The sequence below is a fragment of the Puma concolor genome, chromosome E1 (assembly GCF_028749965.1).
Source record: "Puma concolor isolate L17-30 chromosome E1, mPumCon1.1.hap2, whole genome shotgun sequence".
Classification (NCBI taxonomy): domain Eukaryota; kingdom Metazoa; phylum Chordata; class Mammalia; order Carnivora; family Felidae; genus Puma; species Puma concolor.
The window spans coordinates 21,490,617-21,511,417 of record NC_141680.1 but is presented as its reverse complement, the minus strand read 5'-3'; the positions used below and the strand labels follow the sequence as shown (position 1 = coordinate 21,511,417).

At 45.7% G+C, this 20,801-nt stretch overlaps 1 protein-coding gene across 3 annotated transcripts in view; it reads right to left on the bottom strand.

The window, feature by feature from the left end:
- Positions 1-20,801, bottom strand: part of SPACA3 (sperm acrosome associated 3) — a 37,539-nt gene that overhangs the window by 14,655 nt on the left and 2,083 nt on the right. Inside the window, exons 1-2 of one of the 3 annotated variants that reach the window (XM_086686609.1) lie at positions 6,181-6,348; positions 3,327-3,501 (exon numbers count right to left, since the gene is read on the bottom strand). The exons of 1 other annotated variant lie outside the window; for it this stretch is intronic. Coding sequence is in view for 1 of the 2 variants with exons in the window: in XM_086686607.1 (XP_086542733.1) it covers positions 3,327-3,514 (188 nt within the window). In the remaining variant the exon portion in view is untranslated. Of the gene's footprint in view, positions 1-3,326; positions 3,804-6,180; positions 6,349-20,801 lie in introns of those variants that run through there. One more of the 3 variants, XM_086686607.1, reaches the window with a different exon arrangement.

Sequence of the window (20,801 nt, the reverse complement as noted above, 5' to 3'; positions counted from 1 at the left end):
GAATCAGGTCCATGCAGCTGTGGGGCTGAAGGAGGTCACCCAGGATGAAACCCCCGGAGGAAAACCCAAAGCTGCAGTTAGACTATCATCTGAGCAGACCGAAAGAGGCTGAATGGGAAGAAGAAATCCACGTGCATGGCTCATGACTTTGGGAAGCCACAGGACCGAAAAATCTGCGCTTGGGTCCTTACCACTTTGGGACCCATCACAAGCTGGAGATGTTGAAAAGTGAGGCTTCCAGCAAAGTGACACCTTCAAAAGCTTAAAGCCTCTACAAACTGAAGGCCTCTAAAATCTTAAGATTCCTAGCAACCAGGGTGGGCCAACAGCCCAATGATTTCAAGAGCTTAGAGCCCTAAGAGCCTGGGGCCCCTAATAACTGATGATTCTAATAACTTGGGGCCTTTGAGAACCATGAAGCCTTTAATAAATTGAAAAATTGAATAACCTGCGGCTTCTAACAACCCAAGACCTATAATAAACTGAGACTCCTAGCAACCCAGGTCTCCTAGCAACCTGGGGACTCTAATTATCAGAGACTCCTAGCAACCGGGGAGATTGTACAACCTGGGGGCCCGGCACACGTCCACCCCTGGTCCCAGACTGCTTCCCACTCTTCAGGGACTGCCCACTGAACCTTGAGAGGCAGTGTGACCTAAGAGACAGAGGCAGAATTGGGAACCGATGGCCTGTGTTCTGATTTGACCACTCACTACATATATAGCCTCTGGCCTAACCTCCTTATCAGTTTCCTTACATATAAAATGATAATGATTATAATATCTTGCTCAGAAAACTATTATGAGAGTCAGGTAAGTAGGTTTATGGGAAAGCACGTTAACAGCTGTACATATGCATGTTGCCTTTTCTGACAGCACCCTCTCCCTTCCCATCTCATTAGCCGCCATATTGCATCATTTCTTCCAAAATGGCTTTCCCATCTAGTCCAGCTCCATCACCACCACCAAAGTCACAGAACTTCTCCACTGTCTTTGTTGCCACCAGTTATCTTTCCAACACACAAATGCCATCATGTCACTTTTGCCTGCAGGCTTCCTCTGGTTCCTTGCTCTTGGAGTCAGATTCAAACTCTTGGCCATGGTACATAAACTCTTCATGATCAGGTTCTACCTTTCCAGCTTCATCTTCAGTCACTCTTCCAACCCCCACTTCCTTCTTTCACTCCTAAAACAAACCCGAGATGGGAGTATTAATTATCTCAGCTTCACAGGTACAGAAAATGAGACTGAAAGAAGTAGCTTCCCCAAGTGCGTACAGCCTTGAAGCAGTGATTTGAAAGCCAAGTCTGACTCCAAAACCCATGTTCTTTGATGGCAAAGACATCACTGCCTCCTGGAAGCTTCCAAAAATGTGATTCTCTGGTTACTCTCTTGATAAACCAACTTTGGTCTTGTCCCAAAGCCCCTCCACCCTTTTCTGTGCAAGCAACTGGACAAATTTCAGCTTTGGTGGAGCTTAAGGATTTACACCAGGGGGCGCTATCCTTGCACACAACAACCATAAATGCACATCAGCCCTAAGAGACTACTGAGACCACGCCCAGCAATGCTTAACCTGTGGCCTGTCTCACTTGGCCATATGGCTCATGATGTAATTTTAAGATAAATGGTTAGAAATCTGCTTCCACGTTGCTGCTTCTCAAAAAGGCCCAGTTATTAGCATGTTAGTGTCTTTAAAGGGGCATTTTTATTGACATCTTTCCTGTCAATGAAATAGGTTAATCTGAGTTTTAAGAATATACATATTCCTGGGGCGCCTGGGTGGCTCAGTCAGTTGGGCGGCCAACTCCAGCTCGGGTCATGATCTCGAAGTCTGTGAGTTCGAGCCCCGCATCGGGCTCTGTGCTGACAGCTTGGGGCCTAAAGCCTGCTTCCAATTCTGTGTCTCCCTCTCTCTCTGCCCCTTCCCTGCTTGCTCTCTGTCTCTCTCTCTCTCTCTCTCAAAATTAATAAACATTAAAAAAATTTTAAGAATATACATATTCCTCCATAAAGCTACTCTCATCTTTAATTAAAATTAATTCAACCTATAAATACCATTACAGGTTTGAGTGTCAAGATTGGGAACGTGGGGAAGTGGATGGGGAGAGCAAAAAGACTGCTCATCGGTGGTGCAGTCTGACATTCCCATCTTGTCAATGTGAGGACAGCAATCCCCAACGGGAAAACCAACCGCCCCAGGGCCCACAGCAAGTAAGAGACGAGATCTATCTTTCCAGAGCACAACTTCATAGTAATACACTCCTACTGTAATTGATGAAGAATACACAAGAGGAGCTCCCTGACCTTATTGTTCATGGGCCCAGAGCACATACTAATGAACAGTCAGCCTGGGTATCGTATGGGGCTCCCTATGGCGTGTGGAAGAGAGATCGTACTTGATTCGATGGGTGTGTTCAACCCTCTGAACATCTACATCTTCATCTTGGAAATGGAGAGAATAACGTGTACCCCTCAGGTCTGGCTTTCATTCTGTGTCCCCTCTGACACTTTCCCTGAACCTAGCTCTCTGAATGCTGTTCTCTCTGGGCTGAGTTCAGAGACCCCAGCAGAGACCCCAAAGGTGCTGGACGATTGGGCTAGTGCCCCCAAAACAATTTCTCTTCCAAACTGCAAGGGAAGAGGCTCCAGGTTCTTGCTATTCAATGGGCCTGAAGTGGCCTTCAACTGGGAGAGTGGTTTTGTCCCCCAGAGGACACTTAGTAATGACAGAAGACATTTTTGGTTACCACAACTGGGGAGAGGCATGCTACTGGAGTTGAGTGAGTAGAAATAAGGGATACTGCTGAACATCCTACAATGCACAAGGCAGCCCCCGAAAACAAAGAATTATTCAGCCCAAAATGTCAGTAGTGCTGAGCTCAAAACAATCTTATTTATATACAGCATAAAGCAGCCTCGGTCTCGTTCCCCCTGTGCTCCTACGTTCTGTGTGATGCCGGACATTTCATCTCTAGGCTGCATTCAGTTTCCTGACCCTTGAAATAAGAGATTTTGGTGTGGTCTGATGATCGGCACAGCCCCTCCTAACACTATCATCCTCTAGCTATGCTTCCTAATCACCCACCTGGTGACTTGGCTTATGGTGTTTTCACTCACCATTCGCAAAATTGAGAGCGTCCTCGTCTCCATTTCTTCAACTATAATATAAGGATAATTATACCTACTTCACCATTCCTACATTGGTGTGAGGAGAAAGGGGGAATGACCTTATACATAGTTGGTGCCTAATAAACATTGGTCTTTGAAAAAATAAACATAATAATGGATTAGCAGGGGGAGAAGTTCAAGGGAATTATGACTTACTGAAAAGAGTCCTCATTCAACAGCCGGGCCAGAGGGACCTTTGAGACAAGAAAATCCTCTTTTTTCAAAACTTTCCAAGAGGTAGCTATGAATCTTGGGCTTTGCAGGGAGTCAGGAATGGAAAGCTCTTGGGTTTTGGTGATCCACAAGCCTGTATTTGGGCCTCTGACCCATCCTAAGAGAAACATTTCTGTCAGGAAGGAAAAAAAGTTTCCAATGGAAGAATCATTTCAACAGCTCAACCAATAAGGGGCAGAGTTTACAGAGCTTTTTGATGCCAAGTCTGACCTGAAGTCAAGCCCCTCTTCTGCCATTCCCAACTGAGTGACCCACTTGTCAATAAGGATGATAATAATGCAAATCAATTAGAAGCCTTGTGCATTTCACATAAGGGAAAGCATCCAGTAAGTGCTTAACAAATGTTACCTCTTATTACGTGCTAACAGCCATGTATTACCTGCCTTGGCTTACTTACATTCTTATTCAAGATTTTAATGAAAAATCACAAACATTGTCAAACCCTCTATGGTTCCATGAAAAAGGTGTTTGGTGGCCTATGCTACCCTCCCACTTACACACACACACACACACACACACACACTCACATCCCTATATACATGGAAAAGCTAACGTTGCGCATTTAATCAGGGTGAAGATCTGGAGGAGGAAGCATATACTCTTGTGTTTTTTAAACCACAGCATCTTCTCCCTCCCTCCCCCGCATGCCAAAGAACAAGCGAGTCAGAGAGGTTAAGATGACTGCTCTTGACCATATAAAGTGGGGAAGGCATCCGATGAGCACTGAGTAATGTACAGAACTGCTGAATCATTATATTGTGCATTTGGAACTAATTATACTTGAATAAAAAATGGAGGGGAGGCATTACCCTACCCCTGAGCCTCAGTAAAGAAAGCAATCCGATAAATCAAACTCTGTCCCGTGGGTAAGCCAAGACCATCTTTACTGATTAAGGGTCAACAAGAATGTAGATAAGTTAAGCTGCACAGAGACCTAACATTGTGAAATGCCAAGTCCCATGGCTAACCATCAAACACCAAACATCCAAAATACAAGGAGGGGTGCCTGGAGGCCTCAGTCGGTTAAGCGTCCCACTCTTTTAACTCAACTCAGGTCTTGATTTCAGGGTCGTGAGTTCAAGCCCCGGGGTTGGGCTCCGTGTTGGGTGTGGAGCCTACTTAAACAAACAAACAAACAAACAAACAAAACAAGGAGACACTGCTCCCAAGGAATGATCAGAGCCTATGTAGCTCCACTATATCTAAAATCCAGGTCACTACTGTCTTGTAAAGGCTCCCATGTGGGGACAACAACTGAGTTCAGACCCCACACTGCTTAAAACAGCCCTGCAAACAAGTACGGAGTTCATGGGACTGAAAGGCAGTCATGAACTCCTGGGTGTGTATTTCTGTTCCTGGGAGTGCAGAGTCAGGCTTGGCAGAAGAGACAAACAAGAAGACAGGAAAACAGAGGAGATAGATAGAAGGCAACAGTCGGCACCCCTAAAAGATGCAGGCAATAGCTATCTGGTTCTGGTTTCTTAAATATTCTTTTAATTTAAAGTAATTACTGTCCCCAACGTGGGGCTTGAACTCACAACCCTGAGATCAAGAGTCACATAGTCTACCAACTGAGCCAGCCAGGTGCCCATGGTTCCTTAGACATTCTAAATAAGAAGTGGAAATTTGCAGCGTGCCTAGGTGGCTCGGTCATTTAAGCATCCGACTCTTGATTTTGTCTCAGATCATGATCTCATGGGTGTGAGATCCAGCCCCACCTCAGGCTCCATTCTGAGCGTGGAGCCTACTTAAGATTCTCTCTCACTCTCTATCTGCATTTCTCTCTCTGTCTCTGAAAAAAGAAATGAAAAGCAGAGGGGAGGGGAGGGGGGGAGGGAAGAGAGGAGGAGAGGAGAGGAGAGGAAAGGAAAGGAAAGGAAAGGAAAGGAGAGGAAAGGGGAACACATGGGTGGCTCAGTCAGTTAAGTGTCAGACTTCCATTCAGGTCACAATCTCACAGTTTGTGAGTTCGAGCCCTGTGTCGTGCTCTAAGCTGACAACTCAGAGCCTGGAGCCTGTTTCAGATTCTATGTCTCCTTCTCCCTCTGCCCTTCCCCTGCTTGTGCTCGCTCTCTCTCGCTTGCTCTCTCTCTCTCTCAAAAATAAACATTAAAAAAAATTTTTTTTTTTAAAGAAAAGAAGTGGGAGCTTGCCCCTCTCCTGAATAATCTTTCCTTTCTCCAGAAAAGGTAGCTTTAGTCATCACTCAGTTTCCTCATCAAAGGAAGCTAATTTTTACAAAGGTAATGGAGTTATTCCAGAAGCTTTATCTAACTGTATCATCAGAAGAATTCAACACCTGGCCTTAAAAGTGCTCACTTCCTTCTAGTCTTGGTCAAAGGGGTTGAGAACAAGCCAGATCAGGGCTCAGGGCAGGGTTGGGTAGAGAGAGAATTTCAACTCCAGGGCTGGCCTCTGAAGAAGGCAGCCCTAAGGGCTCATGGTGCTAAGTTCAAACAGGGAAGCAAGAGGGAGGGTGAAAGTAGCAGATGCCAGGAGGGCTGCTCTGGCTGGGAAGAGGGCACAGCAGCAGTGGGTCTAAGCAGCCAGCCAACACCAGGTATACAGAAGTCACCCTGGAAAATCTGTCCATCTGGGGGAAACAAGTCTTCACCAGCAAGTGGGTTAGACAGCAGGTATCTGGCTCTATTTTCTTGTTTCTCACTATCTGCGCACTGCCTAACCCAGATGTTGATACATAACAGGTGCTAAATAAATACACAGAGAACAAGTGAGTGTATGACAAAGCCTCTGTAGACACTAAGTCCTCACTCACCTCCTTCTTGCCTCCACCTGCCTGTAGGAATAAAAGCGGATGCCACTGCAGAGAGCAAGGAAGTGGAGAGGCCACATGGGAAGGGGCTGGCCTTTGGCTCAGTTCTAGAAATAGCAACAGCCTACTTGCCCAAAAGGCACCGCCAAGACTGTGCTGGCAAATCAGTAATGATAAGCGTCACAATGCCCACCCTCCCCCCCCCCGACAGGACGCTGTGACCTGAGAGCCAGATGTTCCATTAGACAACAATCTCCTGCACCTGAGTCAGAGGCAGGCAAGGAGTGAGAGTTGCAGCAACCCAGCCGGTTGGGGCTGAGTCGTGGAACAAATCGGGGTTGTTTGCTACCCGTTGCCTGGCTCTGCTGGCAGTCAGGTGTGACCCAAGGCATCCTCTATACCTGGTTTCTAGGAGGTGCCCCTTCTGGATCCCATATTGAGACCCAACCTTCAGGAAGGCCTGCTCCTTCTTAACCATGGCTTCAGATCCCCGGACCCTGGAGGAGGAAGAGCTCCATGAAATCTCCTAGAAGACGGGTGGTTGTCAAATGATAGTCCATGACATCGGGAGACTCTGCAGAGACATCCCAGGAGGCCCTGCAGGGGAGTAGAGGGCAGGATTCAGCCCACCCCCCACATCTATCAGAGCAGCTTCGCTCTCGTCTATATTATATATTCAAACTCCACGTAAGGATTTGTTTGAAGAAAAGTTCTGAAGCTAAAAAAGTTGATGCCTGTGCTAGATGGATTATTGGTCTCAGACCTTCACTCCCCTGTGGGAGCGTTGTACACCCACATTCTTACCATGGCTTCACGGTGGACAGAGTGTATATCCCCATGCTTGGACCATTGGGATGCTTGCATGACACTAGCAAAGACTTGCAATGTGCTCGTGCCACTGGACCTACTCTCTAGAACCCCTTCCTTTTTCAATGAGAAAAGTTTGCCCCAGTTAGCTACAAGCCCAAGGAGGCACGTGGAGAAGACCTGGACCCAAACTACAGCGAGAAGCCAAGCTGAGCTGAGCCCACTACAAACCAGCCAAACCCTAGCCAACATGAAGGCCTATAAGCCCAAAATAAATACTTCTTATAAGCCATTGACATTTCAAAGTTGTTTGTCATACAGCAAATAACTAACCACACAATGCTTTTGAAGCACCCTTCCCGGCTTTCGTTTAAACAAAGAATCTGGGCCCTTGGAGAAGAAAAAGAGAAGTTGTAGAAGCAGTTGTTGAAGGGGGTGGGGGAGGGGGGAGGGGGAGGGGAGGAAGGGGAGAATAGTTACCATTCAACCATTCCACCTCTAAATGATTACATATCATAGAGCAAGGTTCAGAAATTTTTTTCTGTAAAGGGCCAGAGAGTAAATATTTTAGGCTTTCTAGCCTATGCAGTCTCTGTCCCAACTACTCAACTCTGCCATTTTAGCATGAAAAGCAGCAGTAGTCAATACTTTAATGGATGCCTGTGGACTGCGTTCCAATAAAACTTTTTCTGGACACTGAAATTTGAATTTTGTGTAATTTTCATGTGCCACAAAATATTCTTATTTTTTAACCATTAAAAATGTAAAAACTGAGGCGCCTGGGTGTCTCAGTCGGTTAAGCATCAGACTTCGGCTCAGGTCGTGATCTCATGGTTCCTGAGTTCGAGCCCCACGTCGGGCTCTGTGCTGACAGCTCAGAGCCTGGAGCCTGCTTCCGATTCTGTGTCTCCCTCTCTCTCTCTGCCCCGCCCCCATTCATGCTCTGACTCTCTCTGTCTTAAAAATAAATAAACATTTAAAAAAAATTTTTAATGTAAAAACCATCCATCCACGGTTGAATGGATAAACAAAATGTGCTATATACATACAATGGAATATTATCCAGCTTGAAAAGGAAGGAATTCTGCTACAACATGATGAACCTTGAAGACATTATGCTGAGTGAAATACGCCAGAAACAAAAGAAAGAATGCTGTATGATTCCACTCATACGAGGTGCCCAGAGTAGTCAAATTCGTAGTCAGAAAGTAGAATGGTGGAGTGGAGAATAAGGAGTTATTTATTGTTTAATGGGGACGGAATTTCAGTTTGGGAAGATAAAAAGTTCCAGAAATGGATAGAGGCAAATGTGAATGTATTCAGTGTCACTAAACTATACACCTAAAAATGGCTAAAATGTCCATTTTTAAAACTTTTTTAATGTTTATTTATTTTTGAGACAGAGAGAGACAGAGCGTGAGTGGGGGGAGGGGCAGAGAGAGAGGGAAACACAGAATCAGAAGCAGGTTCCAGGCTCCGAGCTGTCAGCACAGAGCCCGATGCGGGGCTCAAACCCACGAACCACAAGATCATGACCTGAGCCGAAGTCAGTCTGCTTAACCGACTGAGCCACCCAGGTGCCCCTAAAATGTCAATTTTTTTAATTAAAATTAAAAATAGTAAATAAAACCCATCCTTAATTTTTGGCCCCGTACAAAAACAGGTGCATAGTTTGACTTAAGGGGCATAGTTTCTAACAATTTAACCCTAAGGAAACTCCCACAATGTGTCCCACCAGTACTGTCTGGGTTAAAAAAAGAAAGAAAGGAAATATCCTTAATATTCATCAACAGGAAAATGGAGAAATACATTATGGTAGAATTATTCCATGGAGAATCCAATGATAAGTGGAGTATGCTACAATTTATATATAAAATTTAAAACCCTGCTGAACAATGCTATGTTGTATTAATGGATGCATAAACATGTACTAACAGTGTAAAGACATACATAGGAATGATAAACAGTGGGTTCATGGTAATAGTTACCTCTGAGGAAGAGGGAGAAGAATGGGAAGGGGGGGTGTAATATACAGGAAGCTTCAATTATATCAGTAATGTTTTACTTCTTTAAATGAGATCTGATACAAATATGACATAATGTTAAGATTTGATAAAGCTTAATGGTGGGTAAATAGGTATTCATTATGCTCCTTTCTATTCTTGTCTAATCTTTGAAATATTTCACGATGAAAAAATTAATTCAGAAAAAGCAAAGGGAGGAACAAATTAAAAAAAAAAAAAAAAAGGAAACCATCAATTAATTTCAAAGCGCGCCAGTAGCAGCAACAAGAATAACAGAAGAGGCAATCAGTCCACCTCACTGATCCTTCTGGACTTTCTGGGGCTTCCTCAGCTCACCTCAGTGGGGCAAAGCCGATGCAGAGGCCCATGTTCAGAACCTAAGGCTGGCTCTGCCCCTTTGGTTTGTCCCTGTGTGGCTGGAGAAGGAAGGCCAATAGAGCCCAGACCCCATACCTGAGAACCATGTTCCAGGCACAACCCATTTTCCAGATGCAAACCTGCCCAGACCCATAAGGCACAAGAAGGCATTTCAGGGCTCCAGGACATTTTCTTGTGAAAACCCGAGATTCTCTCTCACCAGTACCTGAGAGATGGAGAGAGGACAAGCCAGGCTTCTCTTGGGGACTCACTGTCAATTCACAAACAATTATTGACCTTAGCTCTTACCCATATTTAATGCTGTCAATTAGGATTAGACTGGGCTGAAAGTAACAGGAAACCCAACTAACAGTGGCTTAAACAAGACAGAAGTTTACTTCTGTCTCACGAGAAATAAATCCAGAGGTAGATAACTCAGGGTAGCGTGAAGGTTCTGTCATTCCGAGGATGTGATTTCTCCTGTTCTGAGATGACAGCTTGAGCTCCAGCTACCAGATCTGCTGTCCAGGCAGCAAGACGGAAGAAAGGGAGAAGGACCAGATTCTTCCCTTTTAAAGGAGTCTTCCGGAAAGCATCCTATGATCTTTCCACTGACGTCTCCTTAGCCAGAACATAGTCAAATAGCCACACTTACTCCAAGGAAAGCTAGAAATGTAGTCATGGAGACCATGTGGGGCTCCATGCTGACCGTGTGGGTGGAGCCTGCTTGGGCTCTGTATCTCTCTCTTTCAGAATAAATAAGTAACCTTTTTTTTTTTTTCCAAAACATAATGATACCTATGCTATACCTATGTTGCGAAGATTGAATGAATGAATAAATACAAAATACTTGTACTGATACCGGGCACACAGTATGAGTGTATAAGTGTTAGTATTGTCCTTACTAGACAACAGTTGAAAGGCACCTTAAGGAAGAACTAATGAACACAGAGGATGTTCTCGCAGAGGTGTCAGCCCAGTCCAAAGGTAGGAAGAGGTGACAGCTGAGTCAAGACCTCAGGGATGAGCACAAGTCCTGAGTCTCTCTCCAACCCCACTATTTAAGGAGGGTGCCAGCACTCGTAGGCTCTCCCTAGGCACATATTCTATTTGAATAGGACTAAGGAAAACCTCCAAGAGGTTTTACCTTGAAGGGAAGGAAGAGTGATACGTCCTTATTCCCCACAGCAAGCTCTCCATGCCGCTAAAAGCGTAAAAATGAAGGCCTTCTAACACCCAGAGAAAAGTACATGAATGAAGGGAGCGCTGGGTGGCTCAGTCGGTCGAGCGTTCGACTCCTGATTTCAGCTCAGCTCATGATCCCAGGATTGTGAGATTGAGTCCCACGTCGTGCTCCATGCTGAGTGTGGAGCCTACTTAAGATTCTCTCTCCTTCTCTGCCCCTCTCCCCTGCTCACTCTATTTAAATTAAATTAAATTAAATTAAATTAAATTAAATTAAATTAAAATTTTAGAAGTACATGAACTTGGGGCCTTGCTCTGTCTTGGCTCTCATACCACATTCCAGGTATTCTGGTTCCTTGTTCACAGCTGGCAGGCAGCCAGCACCGCACCACCCAGTTCCACCTTCTGAACTTTATCCCCAAGCAGAAAATTGTCTCTTCTGTGTACTTCAGAAAGGGACCACTACATAGGACGACACCACAGTCCATCTGGCCCATGGAGGCCTGAGGGACAGGGCTGTCCTCCCCAGTGCCAACCCCTCCAGGGAGGAGCACTTCATTCTCTCGGGGGCTAGTTCCAGGCTTTTATAATGGGACTTGAGTGACATTAATTCTCATCCCAAATCTGCTACTAAGTCACCCTGTGGCCTTGGGCCAGTGCCTTGACCTCTCTGAGCCTTGAGTCAGTGGGAATAATCATATCCGGCTCATGAGGTCCTTCATTTGTCATGAAGATTAAATGAAATACTGTATGTAAGGTGTTCAAACAGCTCCCAACATGCAGTTGGGCCCCCGTGCACGTAAGGCCCCTCGTCTCCTAAGGCTCCCTCAGCGTTAGCCTGCCCCAGCGCTGTGATGGTGAGTCCTGTTAGGGGTTAAAAGACTTCTCTTTTGTGTTGTCCTGAGCATTCCTTGTGTCTCTGAACTTAAAGGAGTTTACCTTTGAGCTTTTCCACAGTGTTTATGCTTTTTCAACTTCTTATCACACCTTTTCCATGATGACAGGTGCCCAAATCAGTGACGTGGGCATACAAGATCACAGCCAAATGGGAAGCAAATATCAAGTTTATTCATCAACTCTGGTACATTCCAGCTCCCAAACCACAGCCTTTCCTAGCATTTGCGATGGAGAATTCAGAAACTAATCAAGGAAATACACAGGACTTCCGACACTCCCAAATGTGGGTATTGAAACATATCACCACACACATACACATGTCCAAAGCTTGCCTGCTGAGATGGGACTGGGCAGCTCAACTACACAGATGTGAACCTTCTAGAAGATAGTCCTGGGTCTGAACCAAATGTGCTCCCCTCTGAGATGACGTAGAAGAGGAGCAATCTGTTTGAAGTTGGGAATCAGAGAAGAAGCAGCCAATCTGGCTCTTGATCCCGAATCACAGTAGCCCCACCCATCAGGAAAAGATGACCCCATAAATGTTAGCCTTTGTCCAGCGGTCTAGACGCTCCTCCTGGGCAGGAGCAAAGACTGTTATGGAGAGTGATACTGCATGTTCTCCAAGAAAGGGGAGAAGAGATGTTGTCTCTCGCCCAGCCACACAGGTATCCCCTTTTTAGCCTCAGCTTGAACTATAGCAAACCCCCACCCTTGAACATGCACACACGTGATCTGGAATGATGGAGTTTGGCCTCATTGGTAGACTGCTCACCCAAAGAGAACACAGACACTTGACTAAAAACATGTCCAAACCAGAAAACCAGTGGGAAAATATTGCATGCTTTGTATCTAGTATACAAGGGAAGGTGTTGCTAAACCTTGTTCCCAGAGTCCCTGTGGTTGACACCCTAAAAATAAATAGAAACACGGTGACTCATCTGCCATTCTGAAACATTAACCCAACAGACCAGTCAGCCAGGGTCATAGGCTCACACCAAGAGGGATTTTATCGAAACTTCCTGAGGGCAGGATCCAGCACTCACCCTCACACCGGCTGGCTACCCAATGGTTGCGTCCAGTACAGAACCCTGGGGCAAGTAATGCTCTGGGAATTACTTAGGATGCATTCTCTCCCCAGTTCTTCCCTTACCAGCCACATGAGCTTGAGGAGCTGGTTCCCTTCTAGGCCTCGGTGTCCTTCTGGCTAAGTCTCATTTTCCTAATTTCAAAACAGGAATAGCAGTTGCTACCCCTATGCATCTTCCAGGCATGTTGTAAGAAGCCCGTGGACTCCGGTGAGCTGGGTGTGGGATGTGTTCCCCCAGAGAGGGCATGGATGGTACACAAAGTCCCATCATGTCAGAAGCTAGTCGAACAGCAGTGACTCCCAGCAAGGGAGTCTGGTTCACCTTTTCATAAGCCAAATGGTGCTGGGTCATCTGGAAAGATAATGTGAGACAGTCTTACAGGCAAGAATAAGGCCAAAGTTGTAAGGAGCAAATTAGGAAATCCCATTTGTAGAAGTAAATACAGTTGACCCTCGATCAAGACAGGGGTTAGAGGTTATGACCCCAGATAGTCGTAAATCCCTGTGTAACTTTCAACTTCCCAAAACGTTAACTACCAATAGCCTACTGTTGACCAGAAGAAGCCTTACCGATGACATCAACAGCCTATTAGCACCCAGATGTATCCTTCACTGTATCCTTACAATAAAGTAAGCTAGAGAAAAGAAACGTCATTAAGGAAATCGTAAGGAGGGGCTCCTGGGTGGCTCAGTCTGTTGAGCGTCCAACTCTTGATTTCGGCTCAGGTCATGACCTCGCAGTTCGTGGGATCAAGCCCCGTGTCCGGCTTGGTGCTGTCAGCTTAGAATTCTCTCTCCCCTTCTCTCTCTTTACCCCTCCCCCACTCACACGTTCTCCCTCTCTCTCAAAATAAATAAACTTACTTAAAAAATCATAAGGAAGAGAAGATACATTTACAGGGCCGTACTGTAAAAAAGTCCACATATTGGTGGACCTGTGCAATTCAAACCCTGATGCTTAAAGGTCAACTATAATGAAAAGCAGAGAGAGAAATGGCAAAGGTGAGAGAATGAAACAGAAATCACTTTTAAAAAAAAAAATCAAAGAAGCACAGTAAGAAGTCTGTGTTAACGGAATCCTGGTAATTAAGAGAGAAAGTCAAGGTGGCAGTGGGAGTATAGGGCCACGCACAGACGTTCTGCAGAAACACGAGGAGATCAGAGGGCTGCTGTCCAGCCAAGTGAGACGAGACCCAGTGAGGAAGTGTGAACAACGGAGCCGTGTGTAGAGTCCTGTTTCGGGAGCACAGTGAGCTTCAGTGGGAGTGGGGGGCAGGCCGTGGGGGAAGAATATGGTTTCCCAGGCCAATTCCAGAACTGGCCAAGCTGTAAAACCAAGATAGTGCCTCCAGGGACTTAGGATCTGGCTCCGGAGTTCTCGAAACCGCCTCAAGACAGAGCAAACGTCAGACTGCTGACCCAGGAAAAGGAGAGGGCCAGCCAAGAAAGCAGCAACACGTTTCGGAAGGATGGTGGGCAGCTGGGGCCAGCTGGAGGCCACTGCTGTGGTTGACTCCCACCCTACCTAGCAGCACAGCCTCAGTGCTGGCGCTGGGGGGCCGGCGGGGTGGGGGTGGGGGGCACCAGCAGATCTCTTGCGATGGCAGCAAACTGCTCAGCCATCACAAGAGAAATCACAGCGGGGCCAAAGAGGACGTCGTAGGGGAACTGTCGCGTCAAGATCCAGAATGAGCTTTGGACAAGACAATAGGCCAGAGGAAATGTCTGTGGGAGCTTCGGAGGCAAAGAAAATGCCAAACAACTGGGGAAGAGAAAAGAAAGAACCTGGAGAGGAAAGTGTGCATAGGGGCTGAGGGTCAGACACAGCATCAAGGTGGCCCAAATGTGCACCACCCTAGGACAGGGAGGGATCAGCAGAGAAAACATAGGCCATTTCAGTACTTTTTCTCCTACTGGAAAGCTGGAGGGGAGGGCTCTGTGAAAAGCTTCTCTAGGATGGGTTGAAGCCCTGAGTCATCTGCTCTGACTAATCACCCCTGTTTTCTGGCTTCCCAGGTTGAATAAGGTGCTTCTCTTCCATTCTCCTCCAGCCTCTGTGCTTGCTTCTGCCTTCACATTATATTAAAATCATTTGTTTGCACATCTTTCCTTTTTATTTTTTACATTCATTTATTTTTGAGAGAGAGAGACAGAGTGTGAGCAGGGAGGGGCAGAGAGAGAGGGGGACACAGAATCCAAAGCAGGCTCCAGGCTCTGAGCTGTCAGCACAGAGCTCGACTCAGGGCTCAAACCCACAAACCGTGAGATCATGACCTGAGCAGAAGTCGGACGCTTAACCGACTAAGCCAGCCAGGTGCCCCTGTTTATACATCTGTCTTACCCATGAGGCCAGTGAGTGGTTCTCATCCCCGGCTGCACATTAGGATGTCCTTTAAAAAATAACGATGCCTAGGTCCCCACTCAAGACCGATTAAAGCAGGACCTCTGGGGTTAGGGCTTTTGCATTCGTACTTTTTAAATTTTTTTTTAATGTTCATTTATTTTTGACAGAGAGAGAGAGACAGAGCATGATCATGGGAGGGGCAGAGAGAGAGGGAGACACAGAATCCGAAGCAGGCTCCAGGCTCTGAGCTGTCAGCACAGAGCCCGACGCAGGGCTCAAACTCACAGACCGTGAGATCATGACCTGAGCTGAAGTCGGATGCTTAACTGACTGAGCCACCCAGGTGCCCCTTGCATTCACATTTTTTATTGAAGCCTCATATGATGATTCAAATACGCCATCGGGTTTGAGACCCACTGTTGCGGACTGTGAGCACTTCAAGGTCAAGGACCAGGTCATGGGTGTTTGAATCCTCTTAATGAGAGGATAAGCATGGGTAGCAGAAGATGAAGACCAAGAATCCAGAAAAGAAAAGCAGGGAAGTGTCCTGCATAAGAGGAGAAAAGTAGTGATGGGAGGCTGAGAAGCAGAAGAGAATCTTCAAGAAAAAAATAAATAGAAGAGAATCTTAATGATGCCAGGGGCAAAGGAGGAACCTGGATGGGGCTGCGTGATCCTGAGGTTGTCTCGCATAACAAATCTCTCGTTAAAGCTAATATGAAGCTTCAATGCAGAATAAACAGCACCTGCTTCAGAGAGAAATGAGGTGGAGAGGAGTCAGAACGTGAGTTTCTGAATGTGCCGTAACAATGGACTCTGGGGACCAGAGCCCTCGTTCTCCACGAGGCGAGTGGGGGCAGAAGCCAAAAGGAAGAGAAAGAACAGAGTGGTGATTTTGAGAAGCACTGAAACATGTGAAGGCTTATGACAAGGAAGATGAAACTCATGATTTAAAAATAAAACGGGAACACAAGAGAAAGCAAGCTTGAGAAAGAGAGTGGAGTGAATTTGTAAATCATCCATATGCACATTTGCTCAAAACGCTATTGTTTCAGCAGTGGGGAAGGAATTAGAGGTAAATAAAATATGCAAATGCATTTCATAATGAAAAATCCTGTGATGAACAACTGAGATAATCGTTATGAAAACTCGCTGAAAAATACACAACATGTTCTAGAAATGTGAGGTGGCATGATTAGCAGGCTAAGATACAAGTTGCTGTGTGTGCCAAGAAATTTGGTTCTCCAAATGCAGGTCATTGGTCAACTAAGCAAAGGACCCCAAGTCTCTTAGTTGAGTTTCAGAGAGCGCTCAAGATGCAGGCTTTCCAGGGCTAGGTCTTGGAGGAGAGCAGCGCTTGCCTGGTGTCCATACTAGGTGCCCTGGGGCCATCCCTGGTTGGAAGAATCGGGTTTAAGTCTCTGGCTATAATACATAGAGCCAGAAGATAGAAAAGCATAAAATAAAGGGAGCAGAGCGATTAAAAGGAGAGAAGGGAGCTGTGTATCTAACATCTACTGAATTGCCTCTATGTTCCAGGCATGGGGCATATGGTATTTCATCTAACCATCAAAATAACTCTACAAGAGCCTCACACTGGCCCAAGATCCTATGAGATGTTGGAGTGCCTCATGGCCCTCTTCTATTTTCACTCCATTCTCTCTCCCTAGCATCGGATCCAGAGCTATACCTTGAACAATAATGACCAATGAAAAATCTCCAGTCTTCTCTGAGATGTAGTCATTATACCTAACTCCACACAGAAATCTCAAATGCACCTCAAACTCTTCAAGTCCAAAGCTCATGGCTTCAACCTTCCCCACCCCCAACCTGTTCCCCAAACTTGATCCTCTTCTGGTGTTTCCTATATCTATGGGGATAGGGATCCCCATGTAGGTGTGCAACCCTGAAACCCAGAAATCTTTCATGAACATTATTAACCCATACCCAAGTCCTATTTATTCTCCCCTAACTTTCCATCCCCCTCTCCCTGCCTAGACCAAGCTGCCATCTTCTCTTGCCTTGTGTGATGCAATCACATTGGGTCTCCCCTTTCTTCTCTGGCTCCCTCCAATCAATTCTCCACATAGAAAGCAAAAGGACTTTTTCGAAATACAAATCTAATTGTTTCTCTAGCCCCACCCCACTCCAACTTTACCAGCTTTGAACAAACCATCTGAATGAATTCTCACTGTTCTTCAGATAAAGACCAAGGTCTTTTGCATAGCCTACAAGGACTGGCATGATTTGACCTTCTGCCTTATTGTCACCTTTGTCTTCCTCTCTGTGTACTCTCCAGTCACACTGGCCTTGTCTCACCTCTTGTCCTTCTGCCAAAGGACTTTGTGACCCCACTCCTCAACATCTGAATTCTACTCATCCTTCAGATAGTAGATCCCCTTTAATAGAAGCTTTCCTTGACATCTTGATAGATCTGTATCCCTAATAATCTTTCATAAGATTCTATTTCTCTTCTTAAAATACTTGAAAAACTTTAAATTCTACATTTATTTTGTTTAATCTTTAAGTAGGCTCCACACCCAACATGGGGCTTGAACTCATGGCCCCGAGATCAAGAGCAGCCTGCTCCACAGATTGAGCCAGCCAGGTGCCCCTAACTCTACATTTATTTAAGCAATCATTTGTTTAACATCTGTCTTCCTTCACTAGCCTATAATTCTATTAGGGCAGCATTGTGTGGTTTATCTCTGCCCTGTGTCCCCAGCACGTAGACAATGCTTGGTACATAATGGGTGTCTGATGGAATTTGCAGAAGGAAGGGAGGCAGGCAGATGGGAAAGGGCATGGCTAAGGAGTGGCAGAGTCAGGATCCAAACTGGGGTCTGACTGCCTCCAGATCCCAGGCTCTTTCTTGGCAACAAGGAAGAGAGGAAAAGGGACAGATAAGAGATGATATCTTCTCACCATCTGGTCCAGACTAAGAGAGGCAGACCAGTGCCACTGTCAATGGAATTTTGTCATTGGTCTTCCATTGGTCGTTTGTCATTTGACTGCCAGGCTATGCCTACTTAAACGAAACTCTATGCTAACTGGCTTCATGAGGCATTAAGAGTTATTTGGATCACTTGAATTATACCTTCGATTGTTCTCCATTGTTCTTAGAACACAGTCCTAACGTCTTAGCAGCTTTCTTGGCTTTTTCTGATTCTCTTCCCCCTCTCCCATCACTGTTTCTTTTCATCTCAGATTCTAACCAAACATGCCATGTTCCTTCATATCCTACCCTGGGACGTGTAGCTTACTTCCTGCCTGCCTGATCCACGTCGTGTTAGTGCTTCAAGACTCTACTGGCCTCTCCTTGTCTCTGTCTCTTTGATCCCTGATTATTCCCACCCTTAACCTTGGGCTGGGTTTGTGGTGGATAAAGGAAGGTTTAATTTCTTCTACTGTTTTTCTGCTTTGCCTTGGCTTTTGTTTGTTTGTTTGTTTAATTGGGTTTTTTTTACCACTACATCTAACCTGTGAATATTATTATTAATCACCCACCCATGGCACTCTGCTGCTTCAAACATTTCAACGATATTTATTTGATCTCTGGATGAGAGAGGATTTTCTAAGCATAAAAGCAATGGAAGAAATCACTAAGGGAAAGAAAATCAATCCATTTGACTACACCAAATTTAAAACTTCTGGACGTCAGAAGCCATTCTAAACAAAACTAAAAGGCAAATGACAAGGCTGGGGAAAATATATGCAATAAATATGACAAAGGGTTGTTATCCTTCATATATAAAGAACTCATATAAGTCGATAAAAAAAAATATTAAAATCCCAGGAGAAAAGTGGGGAAACGACATGAATAAGTAAATAGCTAATAAACACATGAAAAATGTTTAACTTCTCCAGTAGTCAGGGAAATGCAAATTAACACAATGCTGAGCCATTGTTCGACTATCAAATTAGGATAACATTAAAGGCTGGGGAGGGTGCAGAGATCACTTGGTAGTTTTCCAAGAAAAACTAAGAGCTTTTTCAACTTTCGATAAATCCCTATCACCCAGAGGAAAAATCCAGAGTCTAGTCCTCGACCCGCTCTCCTCGCTCATCTCCCAACACCCCCTCCTCCCATCAGACACTGGTGGCAGTAATTTCCTGAGCACAGGAGGACGTCCTCCTGCACAACTCCCCTTCCTGGGTCCTCTGTCCCGCTCCACCTCCACCTGCTCCCACCCACCCAATCTCCTCCCCGCCAACACCTACTTCTTGAAAATTCTGAGACATCACCACCTTCCGGAAACTCTCGGGAGCCGGGTTAGGTGCCCCTGCGCTGTGCTCTCATTACACGCGTTCCCTTACTTAGCATTTACTGCATTATATTGAAAATGACTCTTTATGGGTTTCTTTCCACCTTAGATCATATGCACCTCAAGAGAGGCATTATATTTTTATTCATTGCTAGATCGTGTAGATGCTCAACAGATGACTCCTGAACTGATCAATCATGTAATAAATTAATTATTCCATTTTGCCCCATAAATTTTTGCCACTAATCTGGTACATGCACACTTTACTTAAAACGGATCAAATTAAGTCATGTTGGATGGAAAGAATACCTCACCCATGCCCCAGCCCTCACTTTAGTATCTATGTACTATCATCTTGTGGGCTGTAACCGATTAGTGAGCCATGAAATTAATTTATGGGTCACAACCATCACTTTTTAAGTGAACAATATTAAAACTAGAAGAAAATGGGACGACACTGGTATCTGTTATTTCCTTCCCATTATGGATTTCCCCACCCACCGCCCCCAGGCAGGCGGGAGTGGTTGGTTGAGAACACAAAATGGGAAGTTGAAGTTCCTGCTTGAATTTTTTTTTTAAAAAATTTAATGTTTGTTTACTTTGAAAGAGAGAGAGAGGGCAGGGAAGGGGCAGAGAGAGAGGGAGAGAATCCCAAGCAGGCTCCGTGCTGTCAGCACAGAGCCCAATGTGGGGCCCAAACTCACAGAACTGTGAGATCATGACCTGAGCCGAAACCAAGAGTCAGATGCTCAACCGACTGAGCCACCCAGGCGCCCCTCCTGCTCAGATTCTTATTAGCTCGAGGAAAGTTACCTATCTCTCTAGGCTGTGGCTTCCTTATCTGTAAAGTAGGAATGATAAAAACACAGATGGATGAAGCAGCGAGGACCCAGTTATGCCCCAAATTCTTAAAGCCCTGCTCATCAGCATTTCTGACAGAGACAGGTTCCGTATCAGCCAGAAGCAGACCCGGGCACAACCGCAGTATTTCCCTCTGGCACTTTCTACTCTGATGCCTAGTCCCTCTTCCTCCTTCCCAACCAGTTGCCCACCCTGTTTTATATCATGATTGGGTCGTGAGCGTCTCCGACTCAGGGGGGGAAATGTGTACTCAGTGGCATCAGGCAAATTGATGGGCCTGAGACTATTGTCATAGGGTATGAAGGACTCTTTCTAAATTGCTAATCTGACCTTGTCACTCCCCTGCTTAAAGCCTTTCTGTGGTCCCTATTTTGCTCAGAGAAATAAAGCTCTGACTCCTCAATAGGATCTATAGGGTCCTCCGTGATCTAACATCCTGTTCACCCCACACTCCAGCCTCCGCAACCACCTGCACTTCTCAAATCAGCCATGCTCTCCTGGTCCTTTTATGTGTTGTCCAGTTTGCCCAGAACACCTCTCTGCCCCTTGAAGGTCTTGACGGGGGCATCTGCTTCCCCCAGGTTTTTTTCACTGACTCCCATCTCCCTGCTCTGTGCCCCATCGGTACCGGGCTAGGCACCCCTCCATCACCGCACTGCCACAGCTGTGGTTCAGTCGGCTGCTTATTTGTCCCTCTTGCTTTTTAAGGACAGGGAGGGCACTTTTTGCTCATAGCCCCAGCCTCTAGCACACTTCTCTCCCAGGGTGAGCAAACTGGACAAGTTCGGTGGGGCAGG